We start from the raw sequence: 27,745 nt of genomic DNA, 5'->3' as shown, positions 1-27,745 counted from the left end.
AAAAACATAACAAAAGCTTACTGAAAGAATAATTGCCTTAGTCAATTTTTTGCAAAAATATATATATTTTTTGCCTAATTCATCTCTTCATGATGCAAATGGTTCATTTTTTTTTGTGTTTCCTGAAAAATCTGAAAAAATGACTTACATGATTATTTTAAGAAGGCGTTGATATAACAAAAACTAAAATTACAAAATACTAAATACTAAAACTAATAAAAAAACTAAACTAAAATGAAGCAATTTAAAAAAAATAAAAATTTATGAAAATTAAATAAATAAACTTATTGAGTTTACTGAATTTAAAAAACAAAAGTCAAAATTAAAAATTTTCTATTATAATAGAAAACCCCAAAGTACAGTATAGCGAAAATCTGCATAAAACTGATGCCCAATTAAATGTATTTGGGGAGGACTTTGTTTTTTATTTAAAAACTCAATAAAGTCTACAAAAATGCTGTTAAACACTCAATATATGGTTTGTCAGAAAAATGGGGGAATTATGGGGGGGAAATTCCATACAATCTGTGAAAAAAAGAAAACTATGAAGAAAAAAAATAAATGTGCAAATCCAACCGGAATCAACTATTATGACCCTGATCCTGTGATTGGCAGCCGTAAAAAAGGCGCAAGCTCATCCTTAACTTTTTCATGGGGATAAATGAATTTTCTGAGTCGGAATGAAACCGATCATTATCACAACCCAAAATGTCGCCTACGAATATCCCTCACCTGAACCAGAGTGCAAAGACTAATAATAGCTTTTTGCTGCGCGGGCCCAAACCACTTCATGACCCTCCTCCCGGGAAGCGAGGCCTTGAACGCCATCAGCACCACGATGGTCTTCCCCAGGATGCAGGAAACGCAGAGCACGAAGGTGACGCCGAAGGCCGTGCGGCGCAGCATGCACGACCACGGCGAGGGCCGGCCGATGAAGGTGAGCGAGCACAGGAAGCACAGCGTTAACGAGAAGAGCAGAAGGAAGCTCAGCTCCGAGTTGTTGGCCCTGACCACGGGGGTGCTCCGGTGGTAGGAGAAGACCAAGACCGCGGCGCAGGTGCAGAAGCAACCCATGAGGGACATGGCCATCAGCGTGACGCCCATGGTGTCGCTGAACGAGAGGAACTCCACACGTTTGGGGACGCAGGCCGTCCGCTCGTCGTTGGACCAGAACTCGGGCAGGCAGCGCGCGCATTCTATGGCATCTAGGAAACAAAAAAAAAAAAAAACCCCGACATGTTAGCACTCACAGCGGAGAGTCTGGTCACGTACGAGGAGCGAGTCATCCTCACCGGTCTGATTGCTAATCTCCCCTGCTGTACACACCACGCAATCATGGCAGCAGACAGGGAAGTTAGGTCGGATGGCTTTGCGGGTGCCGGGAGGACAAATTTTACTGCAGACTGATAGCGGGACCTGTGCAGCAAAGGCAACACAAACTACACTGGTTCACAGTCAAATAAGGCTGACAAGTCGTATTGGTGGTTCAGTAGTAGAATTCTCGACTGCCACGTGGGAGGCCCTGGTTTGATTCCCGGCCAATGCACCAATTACATGTCAGGTTTACCTGTTTGACACTTATTAACTCATTCACTCCCAGCCATTTTCATGTTCTATTGCTATAAAAACATGGAACCTACCAATGGAAAAATGTCTCTTCGTTCATCAGGAAAAAAAAAAAAAAAAAAAAAAAATACGGTATATTTTTTTTTATCTGTTAGAATTAGCGTTAGAATTAGCTAAGTTTCATCATTATTCACAAACCTGTTGAAAATACTTGGAAAAAGAGCTTGTTGCAACATGGACCTGGTTGATCTCTTATACTTCGCTGCCACCTGCTGGTCGTTTTTTTTTTTTTGGGGTAATAACTACCATCGCTTTAAGCGACCACTGCAGGTCAGAAACTGCATCAAAGCCTTCATACAAAAACTCTAGCAAACAAAAACCTAAAAAAACGTATAAATACGTTTTTGGGAGTGAATGAGTTAAACACAACAAAAAGGCGAAAAGACCCTCAGTTCAAAGCTCGTGAGGAGAGAGAAGAACTGACTAATACAATTCAGTACTGCACTCTGAAGAAATCCCCTCCTCACCCTCTCTTTTTATTTGGTTTCCACGCCCCTAGTTCCAACTCTAATAATGCAAATGCAAAACATAGTTGGAACAAAGTGTACTTGTTTGTCTATGTCTATATTAATATTGAGGCACTTAATCGCTAATGCAAGCCCGTATTGAGCTCCTCCACATATTGACTCGCTTCAAAGCATTTTACAATCCCCTTCATCTGACAATTAGCGTATTTTAAACATAGAAGGGCCAAAACATACCTCATGAAAATTAAACTGCACTAAAAAACTAGCCACCAGAGGGTGCTATAACTGCATAAATGGAAATCAACCTGACTTTTCTTTAACAGATGTGTAGCTTTTAAATATTGTGAACATGACGACGACGATATTGTGGCAGTTTTAATATCACGATATCACGATATTGCCGGTATCGTTACATCCCTAATAAATGCAGAGCTAATCAAATCAGTGTATCATTCGTTCAGTCACTTTTCCAAACAAAATGGGAAGAAAAAAAATATATGACTTGTTTTCTCAATATTCGTTTCAAAAACCAAAATGAAGCGAACGGAGAACGACTCGTTTTCCGAGTTCGATTTTGTGCACAAATGGAAGATGGGAAACACGGTTTTATGTCAACAAGACTATGAAAACTTTTTTTTTTTTATTGTGCATTTAGAACAGATATAAAATTTGGGATTAATCGTGAGTTAACTATTGCAGCATGGCGATTAATTCCGATTAAAAACGTTAATCGCCTGACACCGCTACATTTGATACAGCTCTTGTATTAGATGTGTTGTGTTTCAATGAGATTTTTACTTGGGTCTGGTTGCCGTTCCACACGATGTCCTCGCTTTGGATTCGGAGCTTCTGCTGCCCGTCCCCGACCGTCTCGCCAAACTTTCCGATGGTGACAAACCGAATCCCTCCGCTTGGGCTCAGCTGCCAGTTGACAAGGTCGTACATGGCCGCCGGGTCGCCATTCTCGTCAAATGTGATTTCATCCCCAAAGGAGTTGAAGTACTCCACTTGTTTGATGTAGTGAAGCAGCTACGGATAAAGAATGTTGGTGAGATGATTGAGAACCAAAGTCATTTATAAATATAGCGATCAGTATTCACATGGATGAATATCGCTCATCATCAATAATAACAATTAATGGTATTTTGAGCAAAATTGCCATTGCAGAAGTGTTCTGCTAGCCCATCACATTAATCCGTAACTAAGTAGGGCTTTAGATGGTCAAATAATTTATTTAGGCTGCCATCTGCATAGGACCTGTTAGTCAATATGCTGGTTTACAAATCTGAATTTAACAGACAAGCCCAGTGAGACCCTCTTCCATGTCTACCCGTTGAAAAACATACTTGACGAATATATACGTTGGTGGCAGTGAACGATTGATTTGTAATTCAAGTTCAAGTTCACATGGAAAGGTTCTAGTGCATTTCATCCTAAAATAACATTTACTTACCTCATTCACTACCAACCCGGTAAAAATAGATCTTTGACGTCTAAAGCCGTCATTGGCACTGAATGAGTGGTGAGTATCTGAGTTGTGTATTTTGTAATAATACCTGCCATGGCTGGATGCTACGAGCATCTGGACAAGTCTGAAGATGAAAAGGGCCTTTCCCGTCCTCACAGCGTCCCATGCTCCTCAGCGCGTACACTATCGCGTACACTGCTTTGTAGACATTATATGAAATCCTCAGCTGGGACACATCCGAGTAGATGTTGGCCACCGTCCTCAGATCTTCAGCTCCAGTGCACGGCGCTTTAACACTTCCCTCACCAAGGCTGCATTTGAAAACCTCTTCCCAAAACGGTATCAGAAAAGGGTCTTCGCGAGCGTCCGGGCTGGACGGATGCAGGCGGAGCAGGAAGTCCCGCAGTCCGGGGATGTGGACTCGACGGATGGCGAAGCCCATGGAGCCCTGCAAGATGCCGCGGTACTTCTCGGGAGTCGAGAGGACGGCCGCCGTGCTCCATGCCTCGCTTGCCAGCCACTGTATGCCGTCCAGACCCTCCCTGCCACGGTGGGAGCATGATCGTATTTCCGAGAATGATTGGGAAAATGAAGACGCGTCCTACCTGAGGGCCTCATCGAAGAGCGCAGCTGCGTCCTGTTCCACGGCAAACAGCAGGATCACGCGCGCGCCGGAGGAGCGGATATTGGAAATGATGGATGAAATGGCCTTCTGCGCTCGGTTCTTGGGGACGATTTCATGGAGGGCCACACATGCGCCTAGTTTTCGAACCTGAGACGTACAGTAAGGCAGCGTGAGGCAAGGATTGCACATCACTCAACAAACGTGCCACAAATCGGCAGTGCTAATTTTGTCGACGAAAAATTTGCCGTCATCATTTTCGTCACGGAAATCTTTTTTTCAGACAAGAATGAAACAAAAATGAAAATGGATGCCATTCATTGAGACGAAAACAATAACAAAAATTGACTGACAATTTCGCCAATTGACTAAAACGAAAATAAAAACAACCGAGACAAAAACTCACACAATCCAATCAGAAGGAACAAAACGCTGGTTGGAGAAAAGAATCACTCAGAAACTGTTCAGTGATCACGACACTTTAGTTCATGTAATTTCATGTCATTTAATTTAATGAATTTATTTTATTTATTTCATTGTCCGTCTGTAAGATTAATCGCAAGCAATTATGCACTTTTTTTTTTTTAATTTAGGTGAAGACTAAGTTATACTATTGTCAGTTTAACATGTTTCATTGAAACAATTAAATAATGACTACACTAAGTGATGTGGGTGAGAGCTGCGCACATTGAGGAAACGCTCTCATGGATGCCGCCTCACCTCATCAGCAAAGATGTTTGCACCTCCCCGGCCGTACGCGTCATCCCCTGCGATCACACCCACCCAAGTCCAGCCGAAATGTTTGACCAGTTGGACCAGCGCATCCACCTCAAGGAAACACACACAAAGGACATGACGCCTCATGTTGAATAGTCATCTATTTTCATGGATAGAGTACACATGAAATGGTCGAAAAAGTTCACGCCACAGTCACGATTACCAAGTCATCGCAAATTCAAGTAATCACATTTTGCTGGAAGTATCTGAAAACAAATGTGATTAGTCGCTGTTGGTGACCAATGCAACATGTGTTGTGTTTCAGTTTTGTTTGAGTTGGTTTTGTTTTATTTTGGTGAGAGTGTTGGTTGTCTGGTGTTCTTGTGTGTTTCCCTTGTCTCGTTGTGTCTGAGTAGGTCCATCTGTGTGTCATCCTAGCTGTGTATTGTTAGTGGCTCGTTAGTGTTTGTATTTAGGGAGTGGTGTTAGTTTCATGGGGTGTGGGAGCATTACCTTACTTTGTCTTGTCCTGGTGTGGTGCTTTGTCGCTGTTTAGTCAGGTTTATCTATGTTTGGTCAAGTTTAATTATGTCTGGTCAAGTTTAACTAAGTTTGGGCTAGTTTATCTGAGTCTGGTCAAGTTAACTAAGTCTGGTCAAGTTTCCACGTCTACTCCAGTCTCCTCGTCTTCTCCAGTCTCCTCGTCTACTCCAGTCTTTCATGGGTCAAGTTTAATTAAGTCTGGTCAGGTTTAACTAAGTCTGGTCAAGTTTATCTCAGTCTGGTCAAGTTTCCACATCTCCTCAAGCTTCCACATCTCAAGTCTCCTCGTCTTCTCCAGTCTCCTCGTCTACTCCAGTCTCCACGTCTACGCCAGCCTTTCACGGGTCAAGTTTAATTAAGTCTGGCCAGGTTTAACTAAGTCTGGTCTAGTTTATCTGAGTCTGGTCAAGTTTAACTAAGTCTGGTCAGGTTTATCTAAGTCTGGTCAAGTTTCCATGTCTCCTCAAGTCTCAATGTCTCCTCCAGTCTCCTCGTCTTCTCCAGTCTCCTCGTCTATGCCAGCCTTTCACGTCATGCTAAGTCAAGTATTCCTCTCTCATGTCCTGTCATGTCAAGTCTCCCTCCCTCACATCATGCCCAGTCAGTCCACGTTCCATCCAGTCCTTTATTTAGTGCCAGTCAATAAAGTTATTCTCTTTCCTGTCAAGTCCTCTTCTTGCCTGGTTTCTCCGCCTTTGGGTCCCACCACATCCACATCATAACAACATGTGTCCACCATCCACTTTTGAATCCTCAGTTGAGAATCACTGTCATAGCAGGTTGAAACTTTTTCAACCCTCCTTTAAAACGATTTGTACAATTGACAAAACTTAGTAAGACCTCGGAACAGTGAGGGTGACTCACCTGGAAGAAGTCACTGGGCATGGTCCTTAGAAAAGCAGGAAACTCCTTTTTGTCACTCAGACAAGCACAGCTAGAAAAGTAACTGACCTAAGAGACATAAACAAATATATGTTACTTTGGAAATTTACCGGTAATTAGTTACAAGTTATCCTGTTGAAAATATAACACTGGTAGTAGCATAAATATTTCAATTACTTTCTGAATGCAATACTACTAATTACATCTGATGACTTTTTATTTTATTTATTTATTATTTTTTAATGCTTTCAACTGTTACCCATGTTCACATAAGACCTGACCGGCAATTCTTAAGACTACACAAAGACACAAAATTAGGGGTGTCAGGCGCTAAAGAATTTTAATTGTAATTAATCGCATGACTTCAATATTTAACTCACGATTAATCTAAAATTTTACATCTGTTCTAAATGTACAACAAAATGTACAATAATGTTTTCCCGAAGTTTTCATACTCTTGTTAACATAAAAGTGGGGAAAAATGTGAAACAAATACAAATATGGCTGCATCTTTTAGTCATCGATACAGTAATTTCATAATTCATAAAACAGTTAAAATTAAAATAAAAAGTACTGTACAGTATAAAATGAGAGTGATATTGATTTGTGTTTTCATTTTTTTGAAGTTTGAAGTTTGAAGTTTGAAGTTTGAAGTTTATTGAACACATGCATATATACACGTACAACCATACAAACACATAAAGTTAAAAATAAAAAAATAAAATAAAAGAAACATCCAATAAACATCTATGTATATGTTCAAGGGAGTAGGAAGAAGTCGAAAACTTATCCAGTCCTACCCCTTATTCTTCATATCCTATCACTTATTTATAATAAATTACATTTTTAATAAAAGAAAATATAATGCTACTCGTATAAAAAAAATAAAATAAATAGAAAAATAGTAGCTAGTAGATGGCAATAATTGCATTTGTAAGATGGTGACAGCTCAGTGCATTTTTTGTTTTCATATTAAGCGCGATCTAATTTTTAACATGAAATTCTGCACACCTTTAAAATTGTAAAATACAACTTGGTCAATAAAGTCTAAAGTCTAAGTCTAAGTCCACAATTATATGCATTACTGTTAAATTTTTTACTGCTAAATTTTGACGTGGACGTGTCTGCCACGTCTCTGAATCTTTGTGGCGATTTTTCAAATGTGACAAAGTAATTTAATTACATATCTTCCTTCTAAATGTAATTAATTATTGTTACTCCGCAAACCTGCTCATACATTATTATCAAATAAACTCCACTTTTGATCAAAATAAGTCCAAAACTGTTGGCTTTAGAATGAATTCCATTTTATTTTTATTTTTTTTTAAGAGAGATGGAATTCATTCAATTCATCAATTTAAAAAAAAAAAAGAAAAAAGAATGAATTCCATTTTATTTTTATTTTTTTTAAGAGAGATGGAATTCATTCAATTCATCAATTTAAAAAAAAAAAAGAAAAAAGAATGAATTCCATTTTAAACAACAACAACAACAACCCAAAGAACTGAAACTGTATTTTCCGCTCACCTGCGGCACATGGAAGACCCCTAAGAAACGGGCCACGACCAGCGACTGGGTGGAGCCTCCGTCGCCTATCACGACAGGTACGGCCCCCCTGCAGACGCTTTGGCTGTGCAGCCCACCTTCATCCGCGGATGCCTTTTCGCTGCGCATCAGCTCCATGGCGGCCTTGAGAGCCTGGTGGGGGGTACTGCACGAGTCGTAGATCTTATATCCCAGCGTGATGTTGGGAAGGAGTTTGCCCTCCCTGTTGATCTCCTCGATAGCAAAAATCATGGTCTGCATCCAGCGGAATGTCCGGAAGTTAAATCTGTGGGGCAAAACGGTAGGAAACGAAATCTGGTCACACACACACATCTCCTCCAAAGTGGTTACCTGGTGCATTGCGTGGGCGGAGGCCTGGAGGTGAAGGTCAGACTGGGCTCCACCACCATATCGTGAAGGGAGAAGAGCCCCCCCAAAACGATGTCTCCCTTTTTCCCCAGCACTGGCAGCCTCATAGAACCCGGAATCACGTCGCAAAGTTGCGTCTGGTCTTGGTAGGATTTATGGGGGAATAACATGGTCACCCACAGGATGTTCCACATCTCCAGACTCCAAACCTGAAACATTGTTTTTCTGAAAAAACTTGGTTAAAAATACCAAAAAAAAATGCTTTCAAAGGCTACAAGTCATTTTATGTGAAATCCTCATTCGTGGAACCTTACACAGTACTTGAAAGCAACAGTGTAAGCGCGACACAGACCAGCCACAAGCCTCTTATAGGCTTCAGCGTACGCTGGATATGCGCCCTGTCGCATAGCATCACAATCACATTTCAACTGATTTCCCCCGAGCCAGCAAATCAATGGAAAAGGAAAGCTGTTGCCCGTGTAAATAACAACCATAATAAGGAGCCACTTTAGCCAAAACCAGACAAGACATTTGCGGTGTCATGTCGCCGTGTCACGCTTGAGCGGGCCTAAGTCAACCTTCAGTGATCGGGAGAGACGGACAGCAACACACTTACACAAGTGATACACACACCCACACACACCCACACACACACACGTGCACGCAAGTCTCCATATTGGGGGGCTGTAAGCAAATTGTAAAAGACACAAGCTCATGTCTTTTTCTTTATCAAGGTCTCAAAACCTCAATAGCAAAACAGAAAACAAATAAGTCAAGCGACTACTGTGCGTAGTTGGTGCTGGTTTTTACAATGACCACAAATATGTTGTTGTTGTTGTTTTTTTCCCCCAAACGTTATTTGGCAGTTTTAGGAGATAAATTATGCACTTGTATCAAAGTTGTACTCACACTAGGGGAGGTGTTTTGTTATGAAATAAGTTCCTGTGTGTTTTACGGTGCTAAAAGTGTGCCTGGTTGCCTGGCTCATGTTTTTACAATATTGCAACCTTTTTTTTTTTTTTTTTTTTTATATATCGCCAATCTCCTCACAATATCGTAACGTGACCTTCATATCGTGATAATATCGTATTGTGATGTTTGGATATCGTTACATCCCTCATGATAACATGAAAAGCATTCTCTTCCAACAATGATGTAAATTTCAGAAACATTCAAAAATAATCCATCCATCCATTTTCTTGACCGCTTATTCCTCACAAGGGTCGCGGGGGCTGCTGGCGCCTATCTCAGCTGGCTCTGGGCAGTAGGCGGGGGACACCCTGGACTGGTTGCCAGCCAATCGCAGGGCACACAGAGACGAACAACCATCCACACTCACAAGCACACCTAGGGACAATACGGAGCGCCCAATTAACCTGCCATGCATGTCTTTGGAATGTGGGAGGAGACCGGAGTACCCGGAGAAGACCCACGCAGGCACGGGGAGAACATGCAAACTCCACCCATGAAGGCTGGAGCCTGGACTCGAACCGGAGTCCTCAGAACTGGGAGGCGACGTGCTAACCAGTCATCCACCGTCCCGCCCTTCAAAAATAATACCAAATGTACAATATAGCAGCATAAATTAATGGAATTGTTGGATTAATTTTTTTCCTGGTCACACAACTTCGCTGGATGGACAGAGCTCATAGCGACCAATCATAATGGGACCAAGTCATACAATGTGACAGCTTCTCTCACAAACTCCATTTTAATTCAACTCAACTTTATTTATAAAGCGCTTTAAGAACAGGCATTGCTGTATACAAAGTGGTGTACATAAACATAAATATCAGTTTTGCAGTAAACAAGAACAAAGCAAACATTTTGAAGTGAGAATACAGGTTTCTGTTTTTTTGGTTTTACAAGTAAATACATTTTACATCAGTAAATAAATAAGAAGTAGTGAATAAAGAGATAAATGAATACATAAATAAGTAGACTAAACATCAAACTCATACACACCACAAAACACCAAGAACAAGTCTCATGATGTGCCAAAAGCCAACTGAATTATTGCTTTATATTAAATTTGAAATTGATACAGCGGAACCTCGAACAAACGGGTGGTAGCCAACCAGCCTGACAAAGTGGTGGTTGTGAATTATGCCTCCGACTGCCACTCATAATTCTTGCTACTGATAAAGGAATCATTGTGAAGAATTCACAGGAAACTCGTGACATCACATCCAAGTTTGCATGTCCAACTTGGACAAAGTAACAGATTGAAGCTATCGGCTGTGGGGATGTTTTTCATTTTAATCAGCAGCGATAATCAGCTGCCGGCGCAGATCACAACACACACTAGGGATGCACTTAAATGTGTTATTGTGTCTATTCCTTCGGCCGCCTGCTGACTTGATTCCCAGCGGGCCGCCAGGCAAGCAAAGACAAGCAAGAGTTTCCAGTAAGACTGATGCCAGGTGAGGCTGAGGCGGCATGGGAAACGCATACGCTCATCAAGTGCGGCCGGGGAAATGAATTTATTTAACGTTTAATTGAAGGAGCACTGCACAAGTTCAAAACAAGCTAATTGGCTGATTTTGGCTTTCCAATAACATCTTGCTTAATCATTCACTTTGTTAGAATTCATTAAATAAAGGCCACTTCAACATAAGCGGTTATTATGTGCATTAAAGGGATACTTCACTTATTTAGCCCATTATAGCAATAAAAAGTTAATATTTTGTCTGTAATTAATTTGATACTTTCATTATTTTTCATTAGTACCTTTAAAAACATATTTTGCAACTTGCTGTCGACTGAAAATGACATCACAAGGGCTCAGGTAACCAATCACAGCTCTGCTGTTTTCTAGGTTTGGTCATGTGACATTCACAAGCTGAGCTGTGATTGGTTACCTGAGCCCTTGTGATGTCATTTTCAGTCGACAGCAAGTTGCAAAATGTGTTTTTAAAGGTACTAATTGTACATTAAAAGTAATGAAAATATCAAATTTATTAAAGGTAACATATTAATGTTTGACTGCCAAAAATGACTAAATAAGTAAATTATCTCTTTAACATTGTGTTTTCTTTGCAAGTATTTTGCCCCATTATTCTCGATTGGTCTCGTAAGCCCCACCCTGCTCCATCTGTGTCAGCCAATCAGGTTCCAGTCTGCTACCTCGTTTTAACAATCGTCTCATCTGCAGGTTAGTGGGCCACTTTTCATCTATCACATTCATTTTATGAAGCCTCCACTGAATGAGGTTCTTCTTAAAGTGCTCTCATTTACATCAGGATCCGCCAATTACCACAGTTTTCATATCTCTATTCAGCGTCATGCATTGGTGCACTTTTTAATTGAGCTCAATTCAGCTGCAGTGGTCAAAAGGGTCACTTGAGATACCGTTGAACAAAAAATCCGGATTGGGCATCATGCCCTACAGTATGAATGTAACATTAGCGTTAAAATCTCTACTATTCAATTCAGCTCACCGTGTTTATTTCGCCCCCTAGTGGCTGAACGTTACAGGTTTGACCTGAAAGTGAAACTAACTCATATATAAATATATTCTCGACACGTAGACATTTAATTAGAATTCTGAAAAATATTTTCAAATGTGTTGGTACGATCTTGTACATATATTGAGCTGAACGAGGAGCTCATTTCTTTAAATCAATAAATCAGGCCAGATGTTTGAGCAAGAGAGTAAAATATATATATATATATATATACACAGGTCTTTCTTTAAAAATTTCTGTCATTTTTTTGGAGGGATTTTTTGCAGTAGTGGTCTCGAGGGTCCCTAATTTTAGATATACTTTTTCTGGATTTACTTGTGCATTTATTCATTTTATATTTATTTTAATGTTAAAAAAAAACAACATACTATTTTATAGCTTTGCATTGAATTCCAAAAAATAACTTAAAAACAATTTTAATACTTCATATAAAGATATTTATTTTTATTTTTAGTTGTATTAATATTTACATTTTTTTTTTTTGTATATATATATATATTTTTGTTCACACCCACCACCTACCATAAAAAGCTGTAGTTGCACAATAAATCCAGGAGGTGACACAATAGCCCATCATATGTGGGTGTATGTCTAATATTAAACTACAATAGCAACAAAAAAAATTAAAAAAATCAACCCATCCATAACTTTCTCCTCATCAGGTCATTGCGTGAGCTGGAGCCTCTCCAAGCTCACTTTGGGTAAGATTTACTAACTCACAGTTAATAACTTTATCACATGTATAGTTTAAATACTAAATTGTTTGTGGAAGCTGAGGGAAGAGGTCAAATCTGTGTGTTTTGTGGAACATCAAGGTCAAATACAAGTGATCATTTTGTTAAACGTTTCCTGAGGGTCGGACGACTCACCTGGGAGGTCACACTGCAAAATATTCAAGAGCAAGTTGTGACAAAGGTAACAGATACTGAATTCCTGAGGGGCGTTTTAGCTCGTTAGTGTACCTCAGGTGTAAGTCAAGGTCAAGCCCGAGGCACCAGACCTTGTTTACATCCCACATGGCTGACCCTCGGGAGACTTGGGAGGTGTTTGATCCTCTGACACCACTGCCAACACAAACATCCTCTTTTTTTTTTTTTTTAAATAATTAAATGTGGCCCAAGAGGCAAATCCGCCGATAGCTAAACATCCCCTTCCGTGGAACATAACAATCAGAGCAAATTAAAGATGACACGGGCCAATGCTCTGCTTAATCAGGTGTGTGCAAGTGTTTACTTTGACCACCTGTCAAAAGAGAAACTTTAATCCTCTTATCCAGATGCAGAATTCTTTCAAATTAATTACAATGAACAACAAAACCAAACAATATATAGCTGGTCTCGGGCGTAAACATCATTTCATGTTGTTTTTTTTTCACATATCTGTATTATTGGTCAGTCCAAATGTGTTTTTAAAATTTTTTGAACAATATTACGTGCTGAAAATGGATTGCGCTCCTAAATGATGTCATGCTAATAGTTGAACAAATGTGCTGTTTTGGGGGTCTTTGGGTGGTACAAGGATTCCGCCCAAAATCTGTAAAGGTCAACCTTGTTCTCTTCAGGACAAACTTCAGAGAATTACATTCAGCGTAAGCATTCGCCATCAAGGAGATCGACGAGTGCTCCCAGCTGCCAAACTTCCTCACAAGGTTGACATCATCCAGACTGTAAAACTGTTCAAGGAAGGCTCTAGGTCAGGTCACCATTGTTACCATGTTCCAAATGTTTGGGACTTTCCAAATACCATCATTAAACGTTTGTGTCACTGTCACTCAATTGGGAGCCGCTGCACTGTTACGGCTTTGCCACCACTTCCGGTCCTCGAGGTCCGGAGTCCTGCAGGTTTTAGATCTTTCCGCCTCCCCACACACTTGCTACTCAAGATCAGGATCTTTATCAAGCATGCTGATGAGCTGATTATATGAATCAAGGTATGCAAGTGGGCGGAAACTAATCTAAAACCTGCAGGACTCCGGACCTCGAGCACCGGAATTGGTGAACCCTGTACTAGAGGAAGCTAAAACCAGAACCTGATCAGACAGATGTGGAATAGCAATAAATCCTGGACCAAAGACAAATATCTGGTCATCAAGAGGCACTCTGGCATCCTGAGTACCATCAGAGAGACCAAGATCCTTGACGCATCTCTGAATTTTAACAACAAGCCTTTCAATGAATTCTGGGGAAGCCGCATGTAATATGTCATGTAGAAAAAAAAAATCAATGTCAACCGGTTATGTCCGACAAGATACTTTAACGGGGGGGAAAGTTCAAGGTCACCACCTTGAGTTAATGGCATTAAAAACTACATAGACTGTCATGAGTCTGACGGGGGTATTCTGCTGCTGTAACTAAAGACTGTGAACTTCTCTTTTCAGTCAGCTGAAAGCATACACGAGAAAGGCAATCCTGTCGCGAATACGAGCTGTGATATACTCAAATGGTTTTCCTGAAACAAAACGTTTTATGTGTAAAAAAATAAAGATGGTCTCGTTACAGAAAACAATGACATCTGTCTCTGCATTAAAGGAGAGAATCTACACGGAAATGCAAATAGGCTTTGATTCAAAAGTTTTAACTGCAGGGATTACCGTTTTTAAAATAACGATATTAAGCCTTTCATATTTATAGTACATGCTTCCGATGCATTTGCCTCCTCTTAACCCCACCTCATGGGTCACCTCTAACACATATAAAACCCAGTGTGAGCTTTGATTCATAAGAATAGTCTGTATGGGATGTCGCACTGTGGTTTAGCTTCATGCTCAGACACCATGGCATACACAATCAGTTGGGCAGATCAGGGTTTGGCACTTCTACACCTCTTCCTGGTAGGGTCTTTCTCCTGGGCTGAGCAGCCAATCTGCCGGCGCAGAGGAGATACAGAGACACCCCAGCTGTTTAAGGGTGGAGACATCATGTTAGGGGGAATCTTTTCCTTCCACAGTAGCTGGAAAGACCGACAGGACAGCTACGTACAGCGGCCGCAGCCACTGCAGTGCACCAGGTAAGCTACCAGGCTCAGGTTAAACTGCATTCCTTCAAATGCTGCTTCATTCAATCGTCTGTGCCCAGTTTGAATTTTAGGGGCTTCCAGTTTGCCCAGGCTATGGTCTTCGCCATCGAGGAGATCAATAACAGCACCAGCCTGCTGCCTGGCCTCTCGCTGGGTTACAAAATCCATGATTCTTGTGGCTCCATTGCTCGAGGGGTGAGGGTCGCACTAGCTTTGGCCAATGGGGACGTAGACAGTCCTTTGGAGAAGCTTTGTACCAGACCAGCCCAAGTGCAGGCCATTGTGGGAGAGACATCTTCCTCTCCTTGCATGGCTATAGCGACCACCATCGGACCCTTCCGCATCCCGCTTGTGGGTAGAATTAGACCAAGGTGCACTGTGCTCGCTATCTGATGTAAATATTGTCAGTAATGTCTTCCTCTTTCTCCGCAGATCAGCCACTTTGCCACTTGCGCTTGTCTCAGTGATAAAGTCAAATACCCATCTTTCCTGAGAACCATACCCAGTGACTATTACCAGAGTAGAGCCCTCGCTCAGCTTGTCAAGCACTTTGGGTGGACCTGGGTGGGAGCTATCAGAACCAATGACGATTATGGCAATAACGGAATGGCCACGTTCACAGAGACTGCTAGACGGCTTGGGATCTGTCTGGAGTACTCCGTATCTTTCTTTAGGACGGATCCACCACACAAAATACAAAAGATAATCGATGTTATTAAGGGTTCTACTTCCAAGGTGATTGTTACTTTCCTTTCCCATATGGACCTGGATGTATTAATACACCAGCTGTCTCACCACAACCTGACTGGCTACCAGTGGGTCGGCACAGAGGCTTGGATCTTTGATTCCCAAACCGCAGCTTTGGATCAGTCACATATCCTAAATGGAGCCCTCGGGCTGTCCATCCCTAAAGCGCATATTGGCGGCATGAGAGAGTTTATCTTGGATGTGAAGCGTCTGAATTCATCCGGTGATGATAACACATTCAGGCAATTCTGGGAGATATTATTCAACTGTCAGCTTGAGCGAACAAATTCATCGTCCGCGAATCAGAGGGAGTGCAGCGGCTTAGAAGACCTTAGCGGTGTGCAAAACAGCTTCACCGACATGTCACTCATGCCCATCTTTAATAATGTTTATAAAGCTGTGTATGCTGTGGCCCATGCACTTCATGCTATTCTTAACTGCAATACGAAATGCGATACCAGGGTGCAGTTAGAGCCATTCACGGTAAGTACGAACGAAAGTGGTATTTTGTTTTTTTTTAACGCCACACCGTCAACTAAATAGCACCACTGTGTATCTCACCTCAGATTTTACACCACATGAAGAAAATTCTTTTCCGAACTAAAGAAGGAGATGAGGTATATTTCGATGAGAACGGAGATCCAGCAGCTAAGTATGAAATTATAAATTGGCAGCCAATAGAAAACGGGACAGTCAAATTTGTCACAGTCGGTCTCTACGACGCGACTGCGGACAAACGGCTGAATCTGCATAATAAGTCTCTGGTTTGGGCAAAGAACTCTCTGCAGGTGAGCTAAACTGTGATTTCCAGTGTTGATTGTGAAACATGGTTAGGAATTCCCATTCATTTTCATCCTGCAGGTCCCTGTGTCGGTTTGCAGTGAGAAATGTCTGCCAGGGACACGTAAGGTCCTGCAGAAAGACAAGCCCATTTGCTGCTATGACTGCGCAAGGTGTGCTGAGGGCGAATTCAGCAACACCACAGGTAGGTTATATGAGAGCAGGGTTCCCCAAATCCAGTCCTCGAGGGCCAGAGTCCTGCAGGTTTTAGATGTTTCCGCCCACGAGCACACCTGATTCATATAATCTGCTCATCAGCATGCCTGATAACGATCCTGATCTTTAGTATCAGGTGTGTCGGTAGGCGGAGACATCTAAAACTTGCAGGCCCTCGAGGACCGGAATTGGGGAACAATCCTCTATTAACTCATTCACTCCCAACCATTTTCACAGAAGCAATCCCGTTCGCTCCCGGCTGTTTTACAGGATTTTGACTGATTTTGCAAGGCCCACAGAATATTGTGTTCAATTGCTATAAAAGCATGGAACCTATCAAAAGAAAGATTAAAGTCTCTTCTTTCATCAGGAAAAAAAAAAGTATGTTTCTATCTGTTTCCGTTTTACAGCAATTAGCATTAGAAGAGAGCTAAGTTTCATCAGTTTTCACAAATCTATTTAAAATTGTAAGTACTTTAGCTTTTTTTTCTACATGGCCCTGGTTGATCTCCTTTGCTCTGCTGCCACTTGCTGGCCGTTTGTGTAATAACTACCATTTCCGCAACCGTTCTTTGCAGTTGAGAGGCTGCATCAAAGCCTTCTGTATGCTCTAGCATAAAAAACAACAAAACAACAACAAAAACGTATAAATACGTCTTTGGGACACTTAGAAAAAAAAAATTTTTTTAAACGTATTTACACATTATTGGGAGTTAGGAAGGTTGGGCAGACCAAAATATTCGGTTTAACTGCACCAAGTCATGAGCACTCATCAAGAGTTGTATTTTAAAAGTGCCTTTCCAAAGTTTTGCATTGACAAATTCATATGAGTGGTTTGCATGTCTTCCTCGCAATCAAAAGGGCCTGGGTTCGAATCTCAGCTCAGGCCCTACTGTGTGGAGTTTTCATGTTCGTTTCTTCTAGTACTTTGGCTTCTTCCTACATTGCAAAAAATACTAGGTTCATTCAAGACTCTAAATTGTCCATAGTTGTGAATATAAGGGGCAATGGTTGTTTGTCTAAATGTGATCGGTTGGCAACCAGTCCAGAGTGTATCCCTTGGAATATGTCCCAACTCACCTGCGACCCTAATGAGAGTAGGTGCCACAGAAAATATATGTATGGATGGTAGTTTTTTTTGTGACTCATGCTTGCACCGTTTCTTCACTCAATATTACGTACGATACAAATGTTCCCTTTTGCATCTTCAGATTCTGTCACATGCACCCGATGCCACCCCGAGTTCTGGTCAAATGAGAGAAGAGACTCCTGCACGAGAAAGGAAGCACAGTTCCTGTCGTACGAAGAGGTCATGGGAGCTCTGCTGACCGCGGCGTCTTTATTGGGCTTGTGCTCGACGGCCGCCGTGGCGTGCCTTTTCTTCAAATACAGGAAAACTCCCATCGTCAGGGCCAACAACTCGGAGCTGAGCTTCCTGCTGCTCCTCTCCTTAACATTGTGCTTCCTATGCTCGCTGACCTTCATCGGCCGGCCCACCGTGTGGTCCTGCATGCTACGCCACACGGCGTTCGGCATCACCTTTGTGCTCTGCATCTCCTGCGTACTGGGGAAAACTGTCGTGGTGCTGATGGCGTTCAGGTCCACGCTTCCAGACAGTCATGTCATGAAGTGGTTTGGGCCTCTTCAGCAAAGACTCAGTGTCCTGGTTTTCACTCTCATCCAGGTGGTTATCTGTGTCCTCTGGCTCGTAATCGCACCACCGTTTCCTTTCAAAAATTTCGAGGAGTTTAAAGATCAAATCCTCTTGGAATGTGCTATGGGTTCGGCCGCGGGCTTCTGGGCTGTGCTTGGCTACATCGGAATCTTGGCTATGTTATGTTTTGTTCTGGCCTTTCTAGCGCGCAAACTGCCCGATAACTTTAACGAAGCCAAACTGATCACCTTCAGCATGTTGATATTTTCTGCGGTATGGATCACTTTTATTCCGGCTTATGTCAGCTCTCCGGGCAAGTTCAGCGTTGCTGTGGAAATATTTGCAATATTAGCCTCCAGTTTCGGACTGCTCATTTGCATATTTATTCCGAAATGTTACATTATACTCATGCAGCCTGAGAAGAATACAAAGAAGAGCATCAGAAGTAAAGGGACAGTAAAATCCTTATGAAAACAGATTGGGAAACAGTGAAAATGTATATAACAAGGTTGTCATTACAATAATTAATCAATTCTATAACTAAATAATCAATAATTAATAAATTATTCAGGGGGTTGGTAGGATTCTTTAGTCACTCCTTATAATTACGATGTGATTTTTTTTTTTTTTTTTTTTTTTTTGGTCAGGCTTCGTTTAAGGTTGCAAACAGAAGACGTTCGTCAACAGTTTTAATGATTTTTCTTCTTGTTTTGCGAACAATAATAATTTACTTCACTTCACCTATCTAAGTACTAAGCATGCCCGAAACTAATCGTCTTCAGAGTAAAATTATCACAAGCCTTCAGGGCAGTTCCACGCTCCCAACCATTTTATATTTCAAACCTTTATTAAATCTTAAAATCGCAAAAGATTATTGAGGTTAAACCCTGTTGAAAGAACCAAAGGACAAACACCAAACAACAGAGCAAACATTCTTAGAAAATGTTCCATTCAAAGCAAAGTAGTCCTTGATCATGTTATTGAAATTCAACATGGTAACAATTGTGCAAAGTGGGGAAAGTTTTGCGGAGGAACTAGTATGTAAGAAAGGTCCATAAAATCTTTATTGACTGAATTTGGCGGACGATGAATGGACCAAAATTTACAGCATAATTTATCCTCAGAAAAGAGGTCACTGTTATAGCTTCACTTTATCCTTTCTAACATGTTCACACATCATGTGTCAGTGTCCCAATAAAAAGGAAGATGTCCAATATTTCACAACTTTTTGTTTGATCTCCCATTTATGCTCTTTATACAAAGTATTTTGTAGAAATAAAATCCATATTTCCACTAACAACACATTTTGACTTGTTTTTTTTCCGGGTCTCTTGAGGTACAAGATGAACCATGACAACTTGTCCCTCCTTGGTGTATAAAGCGAGCAGGACCGGCTGTCCTGCTCCGCACAGTGACACCATGTCAGTGTCGAGCCTGCTGATCTTGGTAATGCTCATCGAGAATAGGGTGGAGTGCGTGTGCCGCATGAGAGGATCACCACTCCCGCCTGAGCTGGCACAGGACGGGGATGTTGTCATTGGAGGCATTTTTTCATTCCGTACTAGGCAGACTTATGCGGTCAATACATTTCAAGTGATTCCAGAGGTGCGGACATGTAAAAAGTACGTACAGTAGTGTTTAATACTATTTGGCTAAAATCTTTATGTTACTTAATACAGTTCTTGTATTTGACATTAGTGAAGTTTGTATTTTTTTTTTTTGTCAGCTTCAATTTCAGGGAATTTAAATTTGCTCAGGCAATGATATTCGCCATCAACGAGATCAATGAAAACCCTGACATGCTCCCTGGTTTCAAGCTGGGTTACAAGATCTATGACAGCTGTGGAACCACGGACATTCTAAGAGCTGCACTGGCGTTGGTGAGTGGCCATGAGGGTGAAGTCAGCGATGAAAACTGCACAAGAATTGAGACGGTGCAAGCCATCCTGGGGCATTCGGGATCCAGACCGACCATTGCATTTGCGCCAGTTGTTGGCCGATTCAATGTTCCAGTGGTAAGAAAAGCTCTTTAGATGAATTCAATACTAAATCAAAGTGTCTTTTTCTGAAAATGTCATTGTCGTTGCGATCACAGGTCAGCCATTTTGCTACTTGTGCCTGTCTTAGCAACAGAAAAGAGTACCCAAACTTTTTCAGAACCATTCCCAGTGACTACTACCAAAGCCGAGCCCTGGCAAAGCTGATCAAGCACTTGGGTTGGACCTGGATCGGAGCCATAGCCGTCGAGAACGAGTATGGCCTCAATGGCATTGCCGCCTTCATCCAGGCTGCACACGAATACGGAGTGTGCATTGAGTATTCGGATGCCTTCTCATCCTCTGGTCCACCTGCAGACCTGCAGAGGATAACATCCAAAATCCAAAGTGCTTCTTCCAAAGTGATTTTGGCCTTTATGTCTCACAGAGAAATTAAGTTGCTGGCAAAGGAGCTGTACCAGCAGAACGTGACAGGTGTGCAGTGGGTGGGCAGCGACGCCTGGATCACGGATCACTCCCTGACCGACAGCGTGGGGCACAGCGTCCTCGTGGGCTCGCTGGGCTTCACCGTCAGCGGGGCTCGGATCCCCGGACTGGAGGAGCACCTGAGGCGGCTCCACCCCTCGCTGTTCCCTCACAGCCGCTTCGTGCGAGATTTCTGGGAGGATGTGTTCGACTGCTCCCTCAACACTACCGCGACGGGACGGCGAAAGCCCTGCAGCGGCTTGGAGAGTTTGCGAGACGTCAAGTCACAATTCACAGACGCGTCCGAGCTGAGGTTTACCAACAACGTCTACAAGTCCGTCTACTCGGTGGCCCACGCTCTTGATGCGCTACTCAAGTGCGAAGAAGCGAGTGGGCCCTTTTCCAATGGTTGTGTTAATCGTGCACAAATTCAGCCATGGCAGGTGAGGCACAGTGAACGAGTCATAATTTCACTTTTCTAAGTCCTCAAAGTACCAAACAAGTGCAAATGCAGCATTTTTGTGGTAAAGTATAATGTTCTTTGTGTGTTTCAGCAAGAATCCATTTTTTGAGCTCTCCTATGGGGCACACATGGAAATTGGTGGATCTGAAACCAGTTCAAATGGATTTTAATTAGTGTTGTTCCGATACCGATACTGGTATCGGCAGAGGTGCCGATACGGCATTAAAACAGTGGTATCGGTATCGGTGACTACTCAGAAGTAACATGCCGATACCATTAATTCTAGGGGTGTTAAAAAAAATATATAAATCGATTCGGCAATATATCGCGATACTACAGCACGCAATTCTCGAATCGATTCAATAGGCAGCCGAATCGATTTTTTAACATCCATTTTTGATGGAAAAATATTCAACAAAATGTCTAAATTTCACACCTTAAGTATGGCAGAATGTTATATTAATGGAACATTAAGCCTTAATATTTTATTTCAACGCTGAAAAATGTTACAACCTGTTTGTTAAATACAGTGGCTCACAGTTATAAGACTGAAGTTTCAGATCAATGAATAATACATTTTCATACAAATCTTACAGTGTACATGTACAAGTTTACTGAATGGTATTTTCTAAATTTAAGTAAAAAATAATCGCAACAATCGACTTGTAAATTCATATCGAGATTAATCGGTATCGAATCGAATCGTGACCTATGAATCGTGATACGGATCGAATCGTCAGGTACTAGGCAATTCACACCCCTAATTAATTCCAACGCTAATATAGGATTTTGGAGGCAGCATCTTGTGTCTTGCTGGTGCACGACATTCACTGGTATGTGACATGTTCACTACATGGCGATCTAAGATATCCTATTGGTCCTTGAATGAGCTGCCTCTGAACCAATGGCAGGACAGCTTTAAGCTTTTAGGAAAATAAACCTTAAGTATCGGTATGGTATCGGTATCGGCCGATACTGCAAAGCTGGGTATCGGTATCGGTACCCAAAAAAAGGTATCGGAACAACACTAATTTTAATACAAGGATATACATTGCACCTTTTGTCAGGTCCTGGAATATCTCAGCAGGGTGAACTTCACTACTCAAGAAGGGGAGAGAGTATATTTCGACAGTAACGGCGACTCGCCGGCCAGATACGAACTAGTCAACTTGCAGATAACAAACAGAGGCACCATGGAAGGCGTGACGGTGGGCATTTATGACGCTTCCCAGGCGGGCAGCCATCAGTTCATCATGAGTAACACTCCAGTGGTGTGGGCTAACGGACACTCAGAGGTGAAGCCGGTTGTTTCTGAGGCTTGACGTGTGTGTGCTGTGTGAATTATGGGAACCGGTTTGTGCGGCAGGTACCCGTGTCAGTGTGCGGTGAAAGCTGTCTTCCGGGAAGCCGCAAAGTCCTTCAGAAAGGGCGTCCAGTGTGTTGCTATGACTGCGTCACGTGTCCCGCAGGAGAGATTAGTAATACGACAGGTAATTCAACCGAGGTGGCAAAAGTGCTCACACTGTATACCAGGGGTGTCAAACTCATGTTGGCTCAGGGGCCGCATGGAGGAAAATATATTACCAAGTGGGCCGCATCGGTAAAATAACGCTATATAACTACCATCATTTATACGCACATTTGTGGACCAGCCCTAAATTACGGAGCTCAACTGTAATCATGTTGTTCCGAAAAATAACACAATTGCAAATGCAACGCGGAAACACTTTGCCGGTATACGAATCTGGACGTATTAAATCGACCTGTTTTGTTGTATATATGTTGTTCCCAGAATGCATTGCGTGGCGCAGTTAATGACGTTATAAGGACGCTAATTGCTAATCCTTGTCATCTATTTGTGTTAACCACCAGTAATTGAATTTGTGTCGTATTTAATACATTTATGTCGGTCTATGTCTATAATTTAAAAAAAAATAATAATAATAATAATAATTAGGGATAGACCGCCGATATTTGGCATTTTGACAAATATCGGCATCGGCCATGTTTTGAATCTGAAGGCCGATAAAGCTCACTGAGCAGGGGATACTTGCGAACGTAGCGAATTTGGGGTTTTCATCAGGATTTGTAAGATGTTCGCAGTCAGTTTGTATTTGTCGTAAACACATTTGGAACATATTCACACAATTTTTCACCGCAAAAATCTTTTTGAAACGTTTTTACGAACCCTAACAAAAACCCCAAATGAGCTACATTCACATGAATTTGTTACTCAGTGAGAAATTATATATAGTTTGAAAGAATTCCCCCCCCCCCCCTCCCCATTTTACTGCAAATGAATATCGGCTTGAAATATCGGTTATCGACCGACTTGACTACAAATAATCTGTATCGGTATCGGCCTTGAAAAAACCATATCGGTCTATCACTAATAATAATAATAATAATAATAATAATAATAATAATTAATAATTAAACAAATCGTAACCTTAAGTTGTGTGTAAAATAACATCCAGGACGATTCCCCCGTACAAATTGCATTGTTTATCTGAGGACTGCTTGTGTAATTACACATTTTATACATTTTGATTGTGGCCATCTGATTAATTTGTCTGACATTACAATTTAGTTATTTTTTCTAACTTTACAAAATCATCTGGCGGGCCGGATTAAACCCCTTTGCGGGCCTGATCTGGCCCGCGGGCCGTATGTTTGACACCCCTGCTGTATACTAAAACAGAATTCATTATTAGAGTACTTTGACGAAAAATGATACGGATGTCAATCCAATCAAACGTTCTTCTGTATTCAGATTCCATCCACTGCATGAAGTGCTCGCCAGAGTTCTGGTCCAATGAGCGCAGAGATGCCTGCATCCCAAAAGAAATCGAGTTTCTGACCTATGGCGAAATCCTGGGAACTCTTCTCGTCTTGTTCTCTGCGCTCGGAGTGTTCCTGACCACACTGACAACGATCGTGTTTTACTGTCACAAAGAAACGCCGCTGGTGCGTGCAAACAACTCGGAGCTGAGCTTCCTGCTTCTCTTCTCCTTAACTTTGTGCTTCCTGTGCTCATTGACATTCATCGGCCGGCCCACCCGGTGGTCCTGCATGCTGAGACACACGGCCTTCGGCATCACCTTTGTGCTCTGCATCTCCTGCGTTCTGGGGAAGACCATACTGGTCTTAATGGCCTTTAAAGCCTCACTCCCAGGTAGTCATCTCATGAAATGGTTCGGACCCACGCAGCAGAGGTTCTGCGTGGTGGCGTTTACGCTCATCCAGGTGGTCATCTGCACACTTTGGCTAGCCATCAGCCCCCCATTTCCGTTTCAGAATATGATAGTCTATCAAGATCGAATCATCTTAGAGTGTCAACTGGGCTCGGCTCTGGGTTTTTGGGCTGTGTTGGGCTACATTGGAATCCTGGCCACTTTGTGCTTCGTCATTGCTTTTTTAGCACGGAAGCTTCCGGACAATTTCAACGAAGCTAAGCTAATCACTTTCAGTATGTTGACATTCTGTGCAGTTTGGATCGCCTTCATACCTGCTTATATCAGCTCTCCGGGAAAGTTCACCGTGGCTGTGGAGATCTTTGCGATCCTGGCCTCCAGCTATGGGTTGCTTTTTTGCATTTTTATGCCCAAATGCTTCATAATATTGTTTAGGCCTGAGAAGAACACTAAGAGACACATCATGGGAAAGTCAAATAATAATACATAATAAGCACTTATGAAATGTGCAGCGGAGTTCTTGTGTATCCAAGTTTAAAGAAAATATACTGTACTGTTTGCTATTGATTCTGCCATTTAAAATCAATTAAATCAGCCTCCAGGATCAGTTTATTTTGTTTTATTTTCCCCCTTCACTAATAAAATGTTAATGTTGAATTAACGCCATTTTCCAAACCGCCTATCCTCACAAGTGTCACGGGCATGCTGGAGCCTATCCCAGCTCTCAATGGGCTGTAGGGGGAGTACACCCGAAACTGGTCGCCAGCCAATTGCAGGGCACACGTAGACAACTATTCGCATACACAATTACACTTACGGACAATTCGGAATGGCCAATCGATCCACCGTGCATGTTTTTTGGTATGTGGGAGGAAATCCACGCAGGCACGGGGAGAACATGCAAACTCCACACAGTGTTGTGTTGATGATATACTGTATATAGTAAAGTTTGTATTTAAAATTACGAGCAATTTATTGAGATGTCAGCCATTTATAGGCTTCCATAGGGTGCAATTAGGCCACAATAATTCTGATTTCCTACAGCATCAACAAGTGATTTCAAGGTCATAGGAAGAAGGAATTAGTTGGGGCTGCTCTAGTTTTGTATTATTTAACTCAATAAGTGGAAAAATCATGTGTTTCAATATGGCTGAGGCCTGCACAATCACATCCACCGCAGAATCCCTCGACAGCTTGTCTCAAGTTCAAATAAATGATGATGCAACGCGACACGTTGCACATAATACCAAAAGAGCAGAGGAGGAGACCAGCGGGAGACGAGTATGTCCTCATCTGTTGCGTGCGGGAACCTTTTTCACCCCGAGGCGCCGGCCCACGGGGAGAGGACGAAAGGCAGGAGGCAAGAGATGAAACAATGTTGCCTCATCCTTACACAACAACAACGTGAACAACAGGTGGCATGTTGCCTCCAGCAGAAAATTGTTCATTAACGGCCCAATCACAACATGCATGTCTATTTTATGCCAATTAAGAGCTTGCTTGGAGCTGTCATTTGCTTCCTTGGCTGCCCCCCCTCCAATTTTAACCTGAAGGCACTTTTAATTAGGTGTGTAGTCTTTGCATGTTTTTTCCCCTTTAATACAAATAGTCTAGGTTGGACTAAGACATTTTAAAGCAGCATTTTTGTCCTAGTCAGAATAAATAATTTGATTATTGTGGGAAGGCCCTTTTCTGTTCTTTCACTTTAATTTTCACTAACTGGAGGTCTAATGGCGAGGTGCCCCAATCCTTTCATCCATATACAGTGCAACCATAAACCAAAGCATTATCCCAAAAATGGACCGACCGTTCAGGAAGATTCTGAAATTCAGAGCTATATTTCAGAACTCAACAACAAACTACTAGTTTCCACCTTCAAAGCACCTTCCCTGGAGTCTAAAGCACTTTCGCAGCCTTCCCTGCCGCACTTTCACGCGCACGCCTGAAAGAACTCTTCCGGGATTCTTCAACTATCTTCATGTCCATGTCTTCAAAACGGTTCCCCTTTGAGCTTGAAAAAGAGGAAATAGAAGCTGCTTGGCTTGAGTTGGGAGGTTGGCTCAGCATGGCAATGTTCTTCTCGGCAAGGAAGTGTAGGATGCTCAGGACTTTGAAAGCAGGCGCGGTGATATGGTGAAGCAGCCACATGTCCTGAAACAACTCTTACCGTTTCTTGTTCACTGAATGAAGCGTAATGTGTAGGATCTATTTTTAGACATGCTGGTTTGAAATAAATCTTTTGTGACACCAGTCCTGAAATTTTTATGACATCATATATAGGCCTAATAAGTCATTTTTAAAATACTTATCACGAACGACTTGTTTTTAGTAGGGATGTTCGATACCACTTTTTTTCAGACCGATACCGATACTCAGACCCTCAGTACTCACCGATACCGATACCAACTGCCGATACCAGTAGTACATATTGACAAATAAAAAAAAATCACTAAAAGATATTTTGAAACAAATATATTTCCTTTAATTTTGACCAAAAAAAAAACAGCACAGTCACTCTTCAATAGTCTTAACGCTCAAAATAAAACACAAAAATGCTCTTTTAGTTTAAGATTCACAATTTTGAAGCATTTCCAAACCGGTGAAGTTTTGGTGAAAAACTGCTGCAAACTAGCGCCAGTTACAGGCAAGGAGGACTCACTTAACGTCTTCCCCGTCTGCCATCGGTCGCTTGTACTCGTCTGCGTCACGAGTACTCGCGTACTTGAAAAAAGGCTGGTATCGGCCCGATACCGATACCTGGTATCGGTACTCGCCCATCCCTACTTCTTAGTACTGTTCCTCCGTTAGGTAGCTAGCCATTAGCAGCTAAATAGCTGTTAACTTACTAGAAATTCAAATCTGTCTTTGTATCATCTTTACAAGTTTACCAACCTGCTTTTCCAGCATCAACCCAAAGGAACCCGTCAGACCTCTACTGGAATCGTCCAACTCGCCGCTCTTAGATGCCAATCCGCTGTTGTCCCTCGACTGATACTCCCCCACTAACATGGTGGAGAAGGGAAAAACAGAAAGAGTTTAAATAATCACAGATAAAGGTGCAAATGGGCTATATAATTTTTTTTTAGCAAAAAGTTAAAAGTTATGTTTTACACGGAAAAAATTCCCAAGACTCCTAAACTGACACAACATAATGCAATACATCAACGATTTGATACATTTGCTCATTTGAGCATTCTGCGTGTTTTGCTAAGAGATGGATGGATTTTAGCTACATGCTGTGTGATCACCAAATAATCAATCGGAAGAGGAACAGCCGTTGTGTACGTATTATTTTCACGACATGAGTTCCTCAAGCTTGATGCTTAAGAGAATGGTTGCCTCCTACTCTTGGAAGGCTAACAGGATGCTATAAAAAGTCAGCCCCCCCTCGCAAGAAGGCTGACTGTGCAAAAGACAAAAGGTGACAAAAGATGACATCAGTGGCGTTGCTTTTTTTGGCACTGCTCACATGGAAGGTTTCACCTGGTTGCTGTTCTCAGCTTTGTGG

General features: G+C 41.9%; 3 protein-coding genes across 4 annotated transcripts in view; 2 read left to right on the top strand and 1 right to left on the bottom strand.

The window, feature by feature from the left end:
• LOC144032777 (extracellular calcium-sensing receptor-like) overlaps nt 1-27,745 on the bottom strand; it is a 42,800-nt gene that overhangs the window by 919 nt on the left and 14,136 nt on the right. For both annotated transcript variants that reach the window (XM_077540196.1, XM_077540193.1), the window contains exons 4-13: nt 27,130-27,239; nt 8,222-8,448; nt 7,853-8,156; nt 6,308-6,394; nt 4,904-5,011; nt 4,167-4,333; nt 3,650-4,103; nt 2,892-3,122; nt 1,293-1,416; nt 733-1,205 (exon numbers count right to left, since the gene is read on the bottom strand). In XM_077540196.1, coding sequence (XP_077396322.1) covers nt 733-1,205; nt 1,293-1,416; nt 2,892-3,122; nt 3,650-4,103; nt 4,167-4,333; nt 4,904-5,011; nt 6,308-6,394; nt 7,853-8,156; nt 8,222-8,448; nt 27,130-27,144 — 2,190 coding nt within the window. In that variant the 5' untranslated portion in view covers nt 27,145-27,239. The remainder of the gene's footprint in view (nt 1-732; nt 1,206-1,292; nt 1,417-2,891; nt 3,123-3,649; nt 4,104-4,166; nt 4,334-4,903; nt 5,012-6,307; nt 6,395-7,852; nt 8,157-8,221; nt 8,449-27,129; nt 27,240-27,745) is intronic.
• On the top strand, nt 11,143-18,589 carry LOC144032779 (extracellular calcium-sensing receptor-like). The gene is made up of 7 exons (XM_077540198.1): nt 11,143-11,158; nt 14,583-14,712; nt 14,781-15,072; nt 15,154-15,951; nt 16,035-16,256; nt 16,330-16,453; nt 17,676-18,589. Exons 2-7 carry the CDS (start codon nt 14,624-14,626, stop codon nt 18,587-18,589), a joined length of 2,439 nt encoding a protein of 812 aa, XP_077396324.1. The 5' UTR covers nt 11,143-11,158; nt 14,583-14,623.
• On the top strand, nt 19,601-24,844 carry LOC144032778 (extracellular calcium-sensing receptor-like). Its single transcript, XM_077540197.1, has 6 exons — nt 19,601-19,740; nt 19,845-20,133; nt 20,214-21,023; nt 22,111-22,338; nt 22,410-22,533; nt 23,817-24,844. Exons 1-6 carry the CDS (start codon nt 19,604-19,606, stop codon nt 24,725-24,727), a joined length of 2,499 nt encoding a protein of 832 aa, XP_077396323.1. The 5' UTR covers nt 19,601-19,603; the 3' UTR covers nt 24,728-24,844.

This window comes from Festucalex cinctus, chromosome 13 (genome assembly GCF_051991245.1).
Source record: "Festucalex cinctus isolate MCC-2025b chromosome 13, RoL_Fcin_1.0, whole genome shotgun sequence".
Classification (NCBI taxonomy): domain Eukaryota; kingdom Metazoa; phylum Chordata; class Actinopteri; order Syngnathiformes; family Syngnathidae; genus Festucalex; species Festucalex cinctus.
This window is presented reverse-complemented; position numbering and strand designations above follow the sequence as displayed.